At 45.9% G+C, this 17,363-nt stretch overlaps 1 protein-coding gene across 4 annotated transcripts in view; it reads left to right on the top strand.

The window, feature by feature from the left end:
- The window catches only part of PIGU (phosphatidylinositol glycan anchor biosynthesis class U), a 45,222-nt gene that overhangs the window by 17,933 nt on the left and 9,926 nt on the right, over nt 1-17,363 (top strand). For all 4 annotated transcript variants that reach the window (XM_005295385.5, XM_005295386.5, XM_024105087.3 and 1 more), the window contains 4 exons: nt 785-939; nt 2,149-2,292; nt 7,001-7,125; nt 10,895-11,037. In XM_005295385.5, coding sequence (XP_005295442.2) covers nt 785-939; nt 2,149-2,292; nt 7,001-7,125; nt 10,895-11,037 — 567 coding nt within the window. The remainder of the gene's footprint in view (nt 1-784; nt 940-2,148; nt 2,293-7,000; nt 7,126-10,894; nt 11,038-17,363) is intronic.

Genomic DNA, 17,363 nt, shown 5'->3' with positions numbered 1-17,363 from the left:
GCAGAGCATAAGTATAGTGTTTCCAGAGTTGGTGACCTGTGATGATACGTGAACACCTAATGCCTTTGGATTTATAAGGGGACTTTCAAAAGCATTCAGAGCTGAAAAAAGATGTCTGTTTATCAGGATTTGTTGTTGAACTTCACTGCCTCCCTTGTGATGTTTGTACCGAATTAAATGGCTGCTCTCCTGCACTTTCTGTCTATCCTGCCAAGAAGTCTGTGTAAATTGGCTTGAGATGTTCCAGAAAGTTTTCTGATGTTAAATCTGCCATGGTTCAGAGGGACAGAGCACCCTTCCATCAGAGCCCTTTACAGCCTGAGTCAGTATTGCCCCTCAGGACCCTGGCAAGGCATGTAAAGTACAAATGTGGGTGCCAAATGGCAATGCAGCTTCACTGATTTAGAGCTGCTGAATTCTGGAGGAGCTTCTGTCAGAGGTGGCCCAGATTTCCAAACCTGGCATGCTTGCTTGGCTGCACAGTTACCAACATTCTGCATATACATCAGGGAATCGCGCACACACACACACACACGGCCCATTAGGGTTACTTGAATGTGAAATTACCTGACTTTTCAGGCACAGTTCTGAAAGTATTGGGCAGAGTGTGTGATTTGATTGGCCAAGGCAGAGCACATTGGAGCAGTGTGCGCTGAATGCTGCTACTCCCATTGTAGCAGGGACAGTGTTTGCTGCTTTCTGTCAGCAGTGCAGCAGGGCAGGTCTTGTTAATAGAAGGCCACAGGATGTCCTCTTATTTTCCTTGTTTGTGTTTTGTTTCCAGCGTCAGTTCATACCAGTGAAACTGAAAAGCAAAGGCTTCTGGTTGTACACCACGCAATATGCAGCACTGTATCTCTGTAGCTTGGTGGTAATTGTCTGCCTCTCATTCTTCCTCCTCAACTCCTGGGACTTTATCCCATCTGTGTATGGTTTCATGTAAGTAGTTGTAATTTGTTTTCTGGGAATGCCCATACTGTGATAGGCATTATCCATGCATACGGGAGACCCATTCCCTGTCCCAAAGAGCTTTCAGTCTCAGGAAAAATTTACCAGCAATTCAGGGGAAACAAACAAACACACTAATAACAAAAATATATAACCCAAGTTCCATTAAACCATCACAGCAAGAATTAGAGCAGTAGTACTCAAACAGGGGTATGTGTATCCCTGCGTGTACAGAGGTGTTCCACGGGGGGACATCAACTCATCTAGATATTTGCTTAGTTTTACAACAGGCTACATAAAAAGCACTAGTGAAGTCAGTACAAACTAAAATTTCATACAATGACTTGTTTATACTGCTCTATGTATATACTGAAATATAAGTACAATATTTATATTCCAGTTGATTTATTTTATAATTATATGGTAAAAATGAGAACATGAGCAATTGTTCAGTCACAGTGTGCTGTGATACTTTTGTATTTTGATGTCCGATTTTGTAAGCAAGTAGTTTTTAAGTGAGGTAAAACTTGGGGTACACAAGACAAATCAGACTCCTGCAAGGGGTACAGTAGTCTGGAAAGGTTGAGAGCCACTGAACTAAAGATGAACTACGTGGGGAGAAGATACTGGAATTTCTTCAGTCTCCCTATAATTAACTAGAAGTGGATCTGTTTCTTGGCATGTGCTTTGGATTAGCCAAACTGACCGCAGTGGGTGTCACTGATGATGGACTCCACAGGAGTAAAGCTGCATGTGTGTTTGACTGTATAAAATGGCCTTAAAGTGACATTAAGGAAAAAGTTAGGTGCTGCTTGAGAAAATAGAGATTAGGATGTTTAAATATCTTGGGGATCATAGGTGTTCAATAAGTGGATGCAGCCTTTTCTTGTCCACTCTGCCCCGATTTCATGTGTCACCTTCAGTTTTGTACTGCTGCGATGAACTCTCTGACTAGTTAAATATGTAACTAGTGCTGACAGCTAGAAGCACTGACACCAACTATGGAGGGTGATTTCCCTCCGTGAGTTTTCTCCCCTTTGGTTTCCTCACAATGCATTTTAAGACATAGCCACCCCCCTCCCACCCCCCACACAGCTCTCCTTCCAGTAGCACACAATGGTTCAATAATTTCATAGAAGCAAGTAAGTCAAATACCAACTGCTTTAAAATGTTACCTTGTTTTTTCTCTTTAAATTTCAGCCTTTCCGTTCCAGATCTGACTCCCAACATTGGCCTCTTCTGGTACTTCTTTGCTGAGATGTTTGAACACTTCAGTCTGTTCTTTGTGTGTGTATTTCAGATCAATGTCTTCTTCTACACCATTCCCTTAGCAGTAAAGCTAAAGTAAGTGGGTTTATTTGCTATCCCTTTTGTCTCTGTGATCTACCAGCCTAAGGAGTTGCTACTATTCTGTCTCTGTTGGCAGGAGTGGGAATGATAGAGACTTTTTCTTCTTGATATACTTCCTACACCAAAAATGATTTCAGCCCACAAAGCCCACTGTCATGTTACTGTCCAGTAGAAACCCATGTAGGTCAGTGTCAAACATCTGGAGCTGTGAAATGAAAAAGAGCAGAATTAGGTTTTTATCAACTCTTTCCTTCTCACTTCCTAAAGTGACAGTGTTCTTCTCTCAAGTAGGGAAGGGTGTTAAGCCTTTGGTGTACTGAAAATGTACCTCATATCCTTTAAGAACCCTGCATGTTAGTGCATATTTTTAGTTGTTCCCTAGAATAGTGGGATGCAGCTTTTTTTATAGAGAAGCACATTGCTTCATGTAACACTGGGAAGTACAAGATACCAGGATACCTCAAATATTCTGGGGAGGCAACACTGCAGAATGATTAGAGCAAGGGACTGGTTGCCAGGACTTCATGGATTCTGTTCCTGCCTCTGAATCAGCTCTGTGGGCTGGAACAATTTTGCTATCTTGTCCTATGCCTCAGTTTCCCCATCGATTAAAATGGGGATAAAAATATACCACCTTCAAGGCAGAAGTTGTGTGAGGCTCAGACCATTAATGTTTGTAAAGTGCTTTCATGAAATGCTCTGTGCAAAGACAAAATCATCTTAATAACTGGTTTTCCAAGGAAGGAGCTGCCCTCATTGCCTGTGTCAAGGCTTGGAACTCTTGCTGCTCCTGTATGGGGAATCATGGGAGCTCCCACACTTCTCCCCTCCTAGCATGCATCGTCCTCTTCTGCTATGGAGCTGTGAAGATTGTTTCATTGCAGATTGCCTTAGAAGTGCAGGCAGTTTTCTGAGGTAATAGCTGATATGCGTTCCCCGCTCTGTTGGAGCCAGGCCATTCTCTCTCTGTCTGTCAGCCTGGAAGGCTAAGAATAGTGTGTGGTCATGGGTGGTGACAGGCAAACACAACTGTGCCCTGAGAATTCAGTGTAAGGAAACATCTTCATATCTCTTGGCTGTAAGGCATTAGCATCACTATGGGGCCACAGGTGCTGGAGCCAGGGGGTGGGTGGGAATGCCGATGCCCCTCCACTTTTGAGAACTTAAGCTTGGCAGGGCACAACAAGGGGGAACCCTGAGGGTCCAGGCCCCCCACTTGGCCCTGGATCAGAGCTGGGTGGCATAATGGCAAAGTCCCTTCCCTGCTGGTATGACAGAGGGATAGCTGGGCCAAATTAGAGTGAGTGGCGTTGTGACCTGGCGCATAGGGTCACAACTCCAGTTGTTAGCCCCATTTTTGCAGTCCTTCCAGCACCTCTATGCGGGGCTTCCCAGGACCAGTATTTCCCAAGAGGCTGCTGAGGTGAACCAGATCACTCCAGGATATTTCACAGCATCTTCTCCCCTTCTTCACCAGTACCCAGAATAGCTGTGGTGGGCCCATTCTTACTCACAGTTGTCTGGGAATGAACTGGCTGCTGTCTGTGCTTCAGGAGTCCTCTCTCCTTAAGAACATGTCAGTCCAGTTTCAGCCTCGCTTTTTAAATGTAGTATAAACAGTTCTAAAGACCAAAAAAGAGAGCTCTCATTGTGCCTGAAGCATGCAAGGTTGACCAGTGCCATAGTCTGAAAGTCAAATATGAAGGTCATTCTGGTTCATTCAGTGTCTCTCTTCTTTATTTTAATTTTTCTTCAGTACTGCAAAGCCAGTTCATTTGTATTAAAAATAGGGCTGTCAAGCGATTAAAAAAATAATTGTGATTAATCACGCAATTAAAAATTAATCATGCAATTAATCGCACTGTTAAACAATAATAGAATACTATTTATTTAAATATTTTGGATGTTTTCTACATTTTCAAATATATTGATTTCAGTTACAACACAGAATACAAAGTGTACAGTGCTCACTTTATATTTATTTTTAATTACAAATATTTGCACTGTAAAAAAACAAAAGAAATAGTATTTTTCAGTTCTTCTAATACAAGTACTGTAGTGCAATCTCTTTATCATGAAGTTGAACTTACAAATGTAGTATTATGTACAAAAGAAACTGAACTCAAAAATAAAGTCATCTAAAATTTTAGAGCCTGCAAGTCCACTCAGTCCTACTTCTTTTTCAGCCAATCACTCAGATAAACAAGATTGCTTACATTTGCACGAGATAATGCTGCCCATTTCTTGTTTACAATGTCACCTGAAAGTGAGAACAGGCGTTCTCATGGCACTGTTGTAGCCTGCATTGTACGATATTTATGTGCCAGATGGACTAAAGATTCATATATCCCTTCCTGCTTCAACCACCATTCCAGGGGACATTCGTCCATGCTGATGACGGGTTCTGCTGGATAACAATCCAAAGCAGTGCAGACTGACGCATGTTCATTTTCATTATCTGAGTGAGATGCCACCAGCAGAAGGTTGATTTTCTTTTTTGGTGGTTCGGGTTCTGTAGTTTCTGCTCTTTTAAGAATTCTGAAAGCATGCTTCACACCTCGTCCCTCTCAGATTTTGGAAGGCACTTCAGATTCTTAAACCTTGTGTCAAGTGCTGTAGCTATCTTTAGAAATCTCACATTGGTACCTTCTTTGCGTTTTGTCAAATCTGCAGTGAAAGTGTTCTTAAAATGAACAACGTGTGCTGGGTCATCATCCGAGACTGCTTAACATGAAATATATGGCAGAATGCTGGTAAAACAGAACAAGGGACATACAATTCTCCCCAAAGGAGTTCAGTCACAAATTTAATTAACACATTATTTTTTTAACGAGCATCATCAGCATGGAAGCATATCCTCTGGAATGGTGGCCGAAGCATGAAGGGGCATATGAATGTTTAGCATATCTGGCACGTAAATACCTTGAAATGCCACCTACAAAAGTGCCATGCAAATGTCTGTTCTCACTTTGTGGTGACGTAAATAAGACGAGGGCAGCATTATCTCCTGTAAATGTAAACAAACTTTTGTCTGAGCGATTGGCTGAACAAGAAGTAGGACTGAGTGGACTTGTAGGCTCTGAAGTTTTACGTTGTTTTGTTTTTGAGTGCAGTTACGAAACAAAAAAATATCTACATTTTTAAGTTGCACTTTCACGACAAAGAGATTGAAAAATACTGTTTCATTTGTTTATCATTTTTACAGTGCAAATATTTGTATTCAAAAATAATATACACTGATTTCAATTACAACACAATACAATATATATGAAAATGTAGAAAAACATGCAAAATATTTAATAAATTTCAATTGGTATACTGTTTAATCGCAGTTTTAATCGCACTGTTAATCTCGATTAATTTTTTTGAGTTAATCGTGTGAGTTAACTGCAGTTAATCGACAGCCCTAATTAAAAACAAACTGTGCTTCAGAGCCTGATGCTTTCTACACACTCTGTAGCCCTCTGTCTCATGCTTGTAAGGGAGACAAGGTGAGTGAGGTAATGTCTTTTATTAGAACAACTTCTGTTGGTGAGAGAGACAAGCTTTTGAACCACGCAGTGCTCTTCTTCAGGTCCGACACAGCTACAACTACTCACGCTTGTAAAACAGGCAGAAAGCTGCACTGTGGAGATTCTTGTAAATATGTCTCTTACACATGTACCAAATGCTTGCACTGTCATAAGTTCAATATATAGGTCTCAGAGTAGCAGCCGTGTTAGTCTGTATCCGCAAAAAGAACAGGAGTACTTATGGCACCTTAGAGACTAACAAATTTATTAGAGCATAAACTTTCGTGGACTACAGCCCACTTCTTCGGATGCATATATTATTTTGGCCTACAGGCCTTTGACTGTGACACATACTTTCATTCATTGAGGAAGAGGTCTATTTGTGGAACGCGATTTGTAAAATACCTATGCGTGTTATGCTGGTTTTGGAGTAGTTATGCAGGAAGCTGGATGAATATTTCTGAGTGAGGAGCTGCTATATTCTTACCCTAATACATATTGACCCATAGGTAGGGCTATGTGTCATACAGTAGTCAAAAACATGGACTTGGGAGTGGAGGGACAGCTGGAGGGGATGCTTGATCACAGCTGGCAGTTGAGATGGATCCTGCTGTGGACTGGACAGCAGGACACTCAAAGCCAGTTCTGTAGAGTAAAAGGTTGAGGAAAGATACTAAAGGGTTGTGACAAGAACTGTGCCATTCTGTTTGAGGGCAGCCCAGTAACTGTCTGGATTTCAGATGGGACTGTTATGACGACTTGGAATGTATACAGCTGCTGCTCTGATATGCTGTAGAGTGAATCTGCCAGGCAGTGAGCTTCTCAAAACAGTCCTCGTGGGGCAAAAGCATCTCAGAGTGAAGTAGCATTGGTTGCTCTTCCTACCACAATAACAGAAGGCAGCACTGGAAAGGCCTGGACACAACAGGATGATGGTGTGTATGTGCCCAAAGTATCCATGTGTAGGTACACGAATGCCCTGGGAATACTCCTCTCAAATTGGCTCAGTGCTTGCAGTCCAGCACACTGGGAGACTTGCTGGGCAAACAGAGCAAGAGCATGAAAGCTTGTAGGAGTCTGGCCACAGTATGTTTGTGTGTCCCTGCCGATCCTTGGCACCAGGTGCTAGAGACAAATGCTGCTCCTCCAGTACCTGTTATGTCCAGTCACTGCCTTTTTCCTTTCTCTAGGGAGCACCCCATCTTCTTCTTGTTCGTTCAGCTTGCCATCATATCTATCTTCAAGTCCTACCCAACTGTGGGAGACGTAGCGCTGTACATGGCCTTCCTTCCACTCTGGAGCCACCTTTACAGATGTAAGTTCTTTGTGTTTGCTTCTTCCCTCCCCCCACCCCCACAGTCCCTGGGGCACTCTCAATCCAAACCTTTGTTTGTTGACATGGCTGAGGTGAGGGGCTTAACTAAGGTCAGCTCTACACTACAAGCTTATATCGGTATAACTACGTCGCTCGGGAGTATGCAAAATCCATACTCTTGAGCAATGTAGGGTCAACCCCCCCCCCCCCCCAGGGTCAACAGTGCTATGTCAGCAGGAGAGCGTCTCCCATTGACATAGCTACTGCCTCTCGCGGAGGTGAATTAACTATGCCGATGGGAGAAGCTCTCCCATCAGAGTAGGAGCGTCTTCACTTAAGCGCTATAGTGGTGCAACTGCACCAATGCAGTGTTTTAAGAGTAGACCTGCCCCAAAACTCTTCACTGCAGGATGAAGCTAGGAAAACCAGATGTGGTCTGGGGCTGCATGCCACGGGGGCACTGTCTCCCTTGGACTGTCCGCTGTCTGGAAGGAAACAAGTCTGATCAATACAAACCATGAAGTGTGTGGGGAGATTTTATGACTTTTGTGAGCAACTTTCCCTCCCTCCTTGCCCAGGTTGTTCTGAGGATTAAATGCTTGTGTGTAAAGTTCTTTGAGATCCTTTCATTAAGGATGCTTCATGAGTGCAAGGTATTTATTATCATATCATTGATATAAAATACAGGCACCCTTTGAATTGGGTTGGGAGTGTCTCTAATCTCAGTTTATGACTCTGGTAATCTGAGCACCAACCCTACAGTTAATTCAGTCACTAGACCCCTCCGTTCTAACACTGTTAGTTCTGTGTTTTGTACAGTGCCTGGAACATTGGTGTCCTGGTCCAGGATGAGGGCTCCTAGGTGCTACAATAATACAAATTATAATTCACAGTTGTCAGTTTGTTGTGTGTGAGATCACACACTCAGAATGTGTGCTGACTGGATCACCCCATTTAGCCAAGCCATTGCTTAGCCTCTCTTAGACCACAAAGACCCTTTCCAGCCCCTGAGCATTGGACTTGGCGTAATTGTCAGGTAGCTTGCAGCTCATTTTTACAGACTCAGATTCCATGATGTACCACCTCAGGGTGACTTTAAATGTCTGCTGAGATAATGTTGCAGCAGCTAATAAGCTTGGCAGTGTAACATTCCAGGAAGATTTGTGTTGCTTCCTGGAGTGAGTGGTTTGGGGTGGCTACAGCAGTCAGTACCAGCCATCTCTGCTTGGCTGTTCTTTGGATTGTGTCAATCCATTACTAACTCAAACATGACCTCAATTTCCTTAATAAGCAATTTCAGCCTTAAGACAAAGGAGCCTAGTTAGGCCTGGAAATGTGAAACCTGCCATCTTTGTTTCCCTTTGGCTTTTGTAATCCAAAACTAGGGGGTTTGGTTCACAAGACTCACATCCTGGCCTCTCTGCTCCAGTTATTTTTATGAAGCTTTTGAAATCATTACAAATTATATGTTCTTTGAAAATCCAAGCTAATCCTGAGCCCTCAAAAGGGAACAAGAGGAAGAACGAAGGGGATTGAATGGATGTCATGTAGTCAGGGCTTCACTGAAGTGACCCATGGCTGGTTCTCTGTGGCAGCACTAGATACTAGTAGGTGGGGCTTTTTACCTCCTTTGAGCAGGGCCAGCTCTGGCTTTTTGGCCACCCCAAGCAAAAAAAAAAAAAAACTGGGCGGCCAGAACTGCAAAGCAAAAAAAAAAAAAAAATCTGCGGCGCAGCCGGAGTGCGGGTGCAGGGTGACCGGCTGTGGGGGGCAGAGGGGGAGGGAGCGGGCGGGAGAGAGAGAGAGAAGGGGGCGGCCAGGGCTACAGCAGGGGCGCTGCCACGCGGCCCCTCCCGCTGCGCCACCTCCTGCTGCGAGGGCTCCGCTCCGGTCGGTGGGTAGGGAAGGAAGAGGACTGCCCTGGTTCTCCGCGCTGTCGCCCCCTACAGGGCGACCGGAGCGGAACAAAAACAAAAAAAAGTGGCCATGCCGCCCTAGGATTGGGCGGAATGCCGCCTCCAACAATCTGCTGTCCCAAGCACCAGCTTGCTCACCTGGTGCCTGGAGCCAGCCCTGCCTTTGAGGACAGCTGCTCCTCCAGTCTTGGAATTACTATAGCAGAGGATAAAACAGCCTTGATAATATAGCCCAGTAACTCCATCAGTTAGACTTGATTCCTTAGCCAGCCAGGCCTGACAGACCGAGGCAGCACGTTTCCAAAACACCTTGGTTTACCATGGGTCCGCAGGGCGCTCCAGGTACGCACGGCCAAGGGACCATGGCTACCCAAGAAAGACAGTCCTCTTTCAGTACCTCACTGGAGGTTTTTTAAGAACAGGTTAGACAAACACCGGTCAGGAATGGTCCAGTTCAGGGGTCGGCAACCTTTCAGAAGTGGTGTGCCAAGTCTTCATTTATTCGCTGTAATTTAAGGTTTCGCGTGCCATTAATACATTTTACATTTACAGGGGCTGGTGGATGGAACCCCAGACTGGCAGCGGACTGAGCGGGGCCAGCACCTGGGACCCCTGGCCTGCAGCGGGCTGAGCGGCTCAGCCCGCTGGCAGTCTGGGGTTCCGTCTCCTGTCCCCTGCCAGCTGGGGTCCCGGCTGCCGGCCCGGGGTTCCGTCCATCCAGGCCGGCAGCAGGCTGAGCGGGGCCGGCGGCCGGGACCCCAGGCCGGCAGCAGTGTGCCACAGTAAATCAGCTCGCATGCCGCCTTTGGCACGCGTGCCATAGGTTGCCGACCCCTGGTCTAGTTATTACGTAGTCCTGCCTTAAGTGCGGGGGGTGGATTACATGGCCTGTTGAAGTCCTTTCCAGTCCTACACTTCTATGATTCTATTATCCTGCAATGTCCTATTATAGTTATGAAATAGGGAATTAATATATTAAAGGGAGAATGGTCTGCATCCTTTACGACAACATTGACAGCCAATTGGAAAGCTCCCCTGGGTTCCAGGCTAATCCAAAGTGATTTGGGTACCTTCAATAATTGATCACTCCAGCTCTCCTGTAGGCAAGCAGAGCAACCTGATTTGATGCTGAGGTGAGGTGCAATATCCCTCTCAGAGAATAACCCAGAGACACTGACCCCCGCTGCTGTTGTGAGGTCTCCTGCTTTTGCTGTTATCAGAGCAGCACTTCCTGGAAACCAGGAGCCGCAAAATGGGGGATCCAATTAAAAATTAAACAGGCAAAATTCTTTTCTTTTAAAGAAAAATCCCAGTTGTTTTATTATAGAATGCAATAGCGAGATTAATATAGCAAATCTTTATCATTATGAAAGGTTGTGCTCAGGGCCGGCGCTTCCACTAGGCGACCCTAGGCGGTCGCCTAGGGCGGCAGGATGTGGGGGGCGGCATTTCGGCGGCGATTCCTCTGGGTGGGAAGAAAAGCGGCCGCGGAAATGCCGCTGAGAATCAGGGCTGCCCAGAGGGGTTTCTTCCGCTCCGGGTCTTCAGCGGAAATTCGGCAGCGGGTCCTTCACTCGCTCCGGGACCCACCGCCGAAGTGCCCTGAAGACCTGGAGCGGAAGGACCCCTGATGCCGAGAACGCAGCTTCAGAGGAGGAGTGCTGCCACCTAGGGCGGCAAAAACCCTGGTGCCGCTCCTGGTTGTGTTGGTGGAGAGAACCACCCTTTAATTAGTGCCTCCAAGCTGCTGGGTGGCTCTATAGACATGCTAAGCACCATCCTCAGGTGACATAGGTCAGCTGCTTGTTAGTATCTCAACTACACTGTTATAATATCTTTGTTTTTTCTTACAGTCCTTCGGAACATCTTTATCCTCTCCTGTGTGCTCATTGTCTGTTCCCTGCTGTTCCCAGTGCTCTGGCATCTCTGGATTTACGCAGGAAGCGCCAATTCCAATTTTTATTATGCCATCACTTTGACGTTCAATGTAGGGCAGGTTAGTAAAATGAGGCAATTGGCAACACTTATGCAGCACAGCTGGGTGCCTGGTAACATGACTGTCAAAGAAGCGATATCTGGGTCTGCTACAGCAGCAGTTCTCAAGTAGAGGTCCGGGGCTCCCTGGGGGGCCACGAGCAAGTTTCATGGGATCCTCCACAATAAACCGAAAGCCGGGCCAGCGTTAGACTCGCTGGGGCTCGGGGCAGAAAGCCGAAGCCCAAGCTGTGGGCGGGCTGAAGCCAAAGCCCAAGCAAGTTCGCTTTGCTGGCCATCCTGTGATGTGGGGCCCCACAGGCAGTTGCTCTGCTTGCTACCCCCTAATGCCAGCCCTGGCTTTTAGTCTACTGGATATGCATAAAAACACTTGTTGTGGCACAGGTGGGCCATGGAGACTTTTATAGCATATTCGGGAGGTGAGGGGGCTCAGTAAGAAAAGGTTGAGAACCCTGGTGTTACAGAATATGGTCCATTTTGTGCATCCTGCACTGATTGTAGCAAGCGTCCTGGCTCTCTTGTCAAGCTGAGATCTGCGCTGCCAAGAGCTTAGTCACGAGGTTCTAACACATTAATAAGAAGCAGAACTATTCTGTCTGATGACTTGAACCATATCTTAATGTTCTGTCCAGTTTATGCTGCAAAAAAAATACAGCCTGTAGCTTGGAAATAAAGGAAGGATCCCAGGTGTCTGGTTTGGAAGCTGGCAGATTTGTAAAACAGCAGTAAAAGCTTGTATTTAAGTTAACGTCCTACAAAGGAAAGTTAATACCCAAAAGTATCCAGATAATCTTCTTTCCTCCTCTTGAGCTCAAGTCCTGCAAGGTGCTGGTCATCCCCAGCTCCTATTGACTTCACTGAGACTGAACGTGCTCAGCACCTCGTGGGATTGAGACCCTTGTCCACAATTTCTGCAATTTGTTAATTTTTTTCCTCTTTGTAAACTAGTATTTACTGGCAATAGACAGATCCCCAAACTCCATCCACACGTCTCCCATTTACAGTTTGTGTGGAGAAAACTTAAAGGAGTAACTAAGCCACTCCATATTGCTGATCTTCACTGAGCCTTGCATCAATTTCTTTGTTCGCCCTTTAAAGAAACTGAATATTCTTTTCATGTTAAAAATTAGACCACCTCTAACCCTTTGGCACTCTGGGGGTGTGTGCTTCACTTTGTCCTAGACAGGCAAGCTTATCGAGAGGCCAGAAATGAACCATTTGTGCAGATAAAACACAGATTTATAAAGGGTGAAAGTTCTGAAATGTGAAAGCAAACAGTGGTAAGAGTGGGAGAGATGGTTATAAAGATACTAAGCAAAATAGTATAATCAGTGGGTCGTAGGAGAAATCCGGGACAGATGGTGGTTCTTTAGCTCTCTAAATATGCACCTAGCTAATGTGTGAGGGGAGCAGTAAAACTGCAATTTCATGTAGCTTTGTAATTGGAAAGAAAATGCACAGAGGGTTGTGTTCTCAGTCTTACTGGATCACTTCAGACTTCCACAGTTTCTTGTGCAATTTCTGTGATCAGAAGTTTTGTCTGTCTGTTCTCCCAAACACCTTTCTGATTTCAATGTCGGAAACAACCAACCCCTAGTGCAGTAAGCAATTTCACCTCTCGTGCAGAGAAGTAAGTGTGCAAGGAAGGGCTGTCCAAATCAGCAGAGATGATTGGTCTGGAGAGAGGACCACAAGGTTGAAAATCATGAATTCCTGAATTTTGTTCCCAATTCTTCCTCTGACAGTAACTTTAGGCAAGTCATTTCCTTTCTCTCTGCCTCAGTTTCCCCCTCTGTAAAATGGGAATAATACTTGCCTGTCTCACAGGAGTGTTGCAGGGACTGACTTAAATTAACAGTTAAAAAGCACTTTGTGATCCTAGATGAAAGTTGTTGTGGACATACAGAGCAGGAGTGTTTGCCTGCTAGCTGGAAGGGTCATCAGATTTAAGACAGGAATCAGTGACCCACATTGACTAAATTATTTTTCTTTCTGGTGGTCTGGGGAGACATAACAGAAGGGTTGGCAGGCCTCCTTCTTATGCTCCCACTAGTGCTTCTGTCCAAAAACAAGCCCAGACACAGGAGTGTGGCCTGAGTCAGCACCAGTGTCCGCCTGCTGCTGCTGCTGCTAGATGTGTGTAGCACTTAGTGGTGATGCTAAGGATGGTGATTTAATCATGCTGATGTTATAATGGTCCCAACTGAGACTGAAAATTAACAGTTGACTGATGATCACTGAGGAAAGCGCATTTGTCTGCTGAATGGCAGACTCCAGCTGCACACGTTAACTTGCCCACCATCCCTACTGCTGAAGTGTAGTCTACTGGTCCAGTGGGACCTCCAGTGAAGCAATAGTAGGCAGCAATCTTCTCACATCCTATGAGATTCTGCTTGTCTGTAACACAGCACCGTGAGGGAAATTGTCCCTATCGCTGGAAGGGATGGATTTAGTTTGTGGAAAGACTCGTATTTCTGCTGGAGTCAGGGAGTTGGATTGCCTCAACAATGTTCACAATACGTGATGTAGCAAGTTAGAGCATTAGTGAGTCATCACTTTTAATAAAAGCAAGATGTTCCCTTTGCCCTTCAGGTCACGAACAGATGATAGAGTGGTTCTGTAGCTGTCACTAAGCTCTCAGAGCTGCCATAGGAGTGCTGTAGGCACTCCTACTGGGTGCCACCCTCCCCCCCCAACCCCCCCAACAGACTTTAGGGGGGAGGGATAGCTCAGTGGTTTGAGCATTGGCCTGCTGAACCCAGGGTTGTGAGTTCAATCCTCGAGGGGGCCATTTAGGGAACTGGGGTAAAAATCTGTCTGGGGATTGGTCCTGCTTTGAGCAGGGGGTTGGACTAGATGACCTCCTGAGGTCCCTTCCAACCCTGATATTCTATGATTCTATGTCCAGTGGATCCCTGTAGTCTCCCCGTTTGTCTTGGCCTACCTTATCCCCCAATCTCCCATGTGCTGGGATGCAGGGACCCTCTGTGGTGCTGTGCTTAGTGGAAGGTAGAATGTGTGGAACCCTGTACATGAACTCCCAGAACCCTGAACCTCCATGCAGATAGGGCCACATCAGTTCCATTGCACCCTGGCCCTAAGCCAGAGGTGCGCAAACTACGGCCCACGGACCACATCTGGCCCGCGGGACCCTCCTGCCCAGCCCCTGAGCTCCTGGCCCCTCCCCTGCAGTTCCCCCTACCACACAGACTCACCTCGCTCCGCTGCCAGCGCAATGCTCTGGATGGCAGGGCTGCAAGCTTCTGGGGCAGCAGAGGTGCAGAGCCCGGCCTGACCCAGTGCTCTGTACTGCATGGTGGCGACGGCATGGCTGGCCCCAGCCAGGCGGTGCGGCTGTAGTACCGCTAGCCACTGGTGCTCCAGGCAGTACAGTAAGGGGGCAGGAAGCGGGGGGGTTGGATAGAGGGCAGGGGAGTTCATGGGGGTGGGCAGGGAGCAGGGGTCCCGGGGGGGCAATCAGGAATGAGGGGGGGGGGGTTGGATGGGGTGGCAGGGGGCAGTCAGGGGACGGGGGGGGTTGGATGGGGCAGGAGTCCCGGGGAGGGGGGCAGATAGGGGGTGGGGGCTGGGCCATGACTCCCTCCCCTAACCAGCCCTCCATACAATTTCTGAAACGCGATGCGGCCCTCAGGCCAAAAAGTTTGCCTGCCCCTGCCCTAAGCACTCATGATAGGGTAGGAGTTGCCCCAGTGGGAGGCTGCACCTTCCTGGCTTTGTTGTCTTATTTATAATGGCAAAGGCACGCTCACGTCCTTTTTCAGTTCAGTCTCATTCTCTCAGTGACATTTCCGTTTTTATTTTTGGTTCTAAACATTCGGTTCTTTACACCGCATTACTCATGCAGCTGGAAGCTACACACAGTCAGGCTTTCTGCCAGTGTGAACCGTTCATCCTAGAAATCTGCAAAAAATTCTGCAATGTCTCCCTTTTTGGGAAAGGAATATGCTGACTTGTCAATAACTGCAGGGTTTTTCTGGGGTTAATAGTCACGTGGACTGCTCCCCTCAGGTCATTAATCTCCAGGAAGTGCCATGCAATTGCATGAGTATTGCTATTGCAAGATGAAAGCAGGGATCTCTTTACCAATGATGTTGGTTCAGTTGGAATGTATAGAGTATTACTAGATAATAAATGCCTTATACATTGCTAATTAATGTAATGAAGTATTTCAGGTTCAAATGTAATTAAGTAAGGGACCTTAAGTAACTTGGTTTGATTTGATTTATTAAGCAATGGTTAGTGCAAAAGAGAAGTATATATATTACCAAGTTTGTAGAACCATGCCTTGCAACCTGATGACATTTCTTTTAATACTGTCTTGGTTTTGTCTATTATACCCAACTTGTTTAAATTTCATTACTGTAGTTTTCTTTTCCCCCAGCCTGCAGACATTTTATTTTAGTATATTTCCTAACTCATTACATTTTTATAAATGTCCAACTGCATGACTGAACATCTGTGATTTATCCTTCACATTTGGCTAACTCATAACTCTGTTATTGTGGTTAGTATGTTTAAAAATACTTATTAGCTCTTAGGAAATATGACAAAGGTTGTCATAAGCCAGTACTTTTCCCCTCTTAACATTACTACAAAGCATCATAGGACTCTTGCTTACAAACGTGCCATAAAGCCTCTGGGAGAGCCTTGCCTACAAGTCAATAACATTCACCAGTTGGGTACCTTGAATCTTCACTTGGCATTCTGTTCAGCAGAATGTGATGTGATGTGTATAGCATCCCTAACCTGTTGTTAGAGAGGTGTCCACAGTCTTGGCTGCTTTTATGACTTGACATCATGAGCTGGGATTTTCTTTTGCAAATAGTATGAGAGCTACAGAGACCAGCTTCCCTGCTGTTAGTGAGCACTGCTCAATGTCACATGCCGCATATTGACACATGATCCCTCTCCCACGCAGATCCCTGGATGTTGCATCCCTTCCCGCAAGCATCACCCCTTTCTGTGACTCTTTCCCTGTAGGCAGAGTTTGGTGGGAGACTCAGTCAGCAGAAGACCATCTGCAGTGTTATCTTGTCACTTGTCAGTGGAGCTGGGTGAAACACGTCAGACAAAACTTGTTTTTCCCCAAAGAATGCGGGTTCGGGTCAGCGTTGGCAGCTCATTTCAGCTGAAACGAAAAAAGGAAAAATTCCAGAAATGTCAGAACAAAACATTTCATTTTGGGGGGCTAGAGTCACAAGAGGAATAAGGTGCCATTCACAAAATGGAGGGGGGGAGGAGCTGCCACCACTTCCCCCATACTTACAACCACTAGGCCTGTAGTTAGGGCTCTCACTGGGGATGTGGGAGACCCACGTTTGAAACCTGCTCTGGAGTTGTAGGGACTTGAACCAAGGCTTCCACCTTCCCAGGTCAGTGCCCTAACCCCTAGGCTATAGGGTATCCTGGGGTGGGTTTCTCTCTGGCTGTCCTGTTGAAGCTGTTCCACTTCGTATAAAATTCTTGAATGGCTAATGTGCTAGACGGGGAGAGAGAGAATGACCTCGTATCCTGGTAGTTAGGGTACTCACCTAGAGAGAGACCCTCTCCCATCCCAGGTGAGTGCCAATCCTACCGGGCTATTGGGCATGACATCACCATCTAGGCCTTCATTTCCTTTTCCTTTGTAAAAACAAAGTTTAAAATACCCAAAACGTTTTGTCTGATCCAAAATGGAATTTTTCTGACTTTTTCAATTCATTGAAAATTATTAAAAAATGTGGTTTGAGTTTGACCCTATTCCTGGAATTGACAGCGAACTGAAAAATCAGTTACTCACACAGCTTTTCTTGTCAGACCGGCTTTAAAAGGAAGGGAGGGTAGCACCAAAACAGTCTTGTCTGTGACCTCAGCATTCCTGTTGGTGTTGCAAGGACTCCCTTCCTGTCTTGACTTTCAGGTTCTCCCAGTTGCAGTTTCAAAACTGGCGCATCCCTGGGCATTAATCATTCTGGCCTTCAGTGCTGTCCTGCAGATAGTATGTTGCAGTCATCAGAAGGTTGTTAATGACTGGCCAAGCTGCATTCTGGCCAGCCATCATCTTAAAGTTCCAAAACACAAACACACAACACCCCTTAGAGCTTTAAACAGAAATAATTGCTGTCCTGAAATGGGCAGTCCCTTGGAAATCTCTCTTTTTATTTATTTTTGGGAGGGTGCTGTGTCTGCAAGGTATCTAGAATTATTTTGCTATTCGATTCAAGAAAACAAATTGGAATCCGTTTTTCTGGCTGGCACCTTCAGTTTGATCAAGTGACCTGCGTAGGGTCGTGCAGCAGACAATACTGCCTAGATGCTGCAGGTAGT

The sequence above is a fragment of the Chrysemys picta genome, chromosome 13 (assembly GCF_011386835.1).
Source record: "Chrysemys picta bellii isolate R12L10 chromosome 13, ASM1138683v2, whole genome shotgun sequence".
NCBI lineage: Eukaryota > Metazoa > Chordata > Testudines > Emydidae > Chrysemys > Chrysemys picta.
The sequence above is the reverse complement of the archived record's forward strand: the minus strand, read 5'-3'. Positions and strand labels throughout refer to the sequence as shown.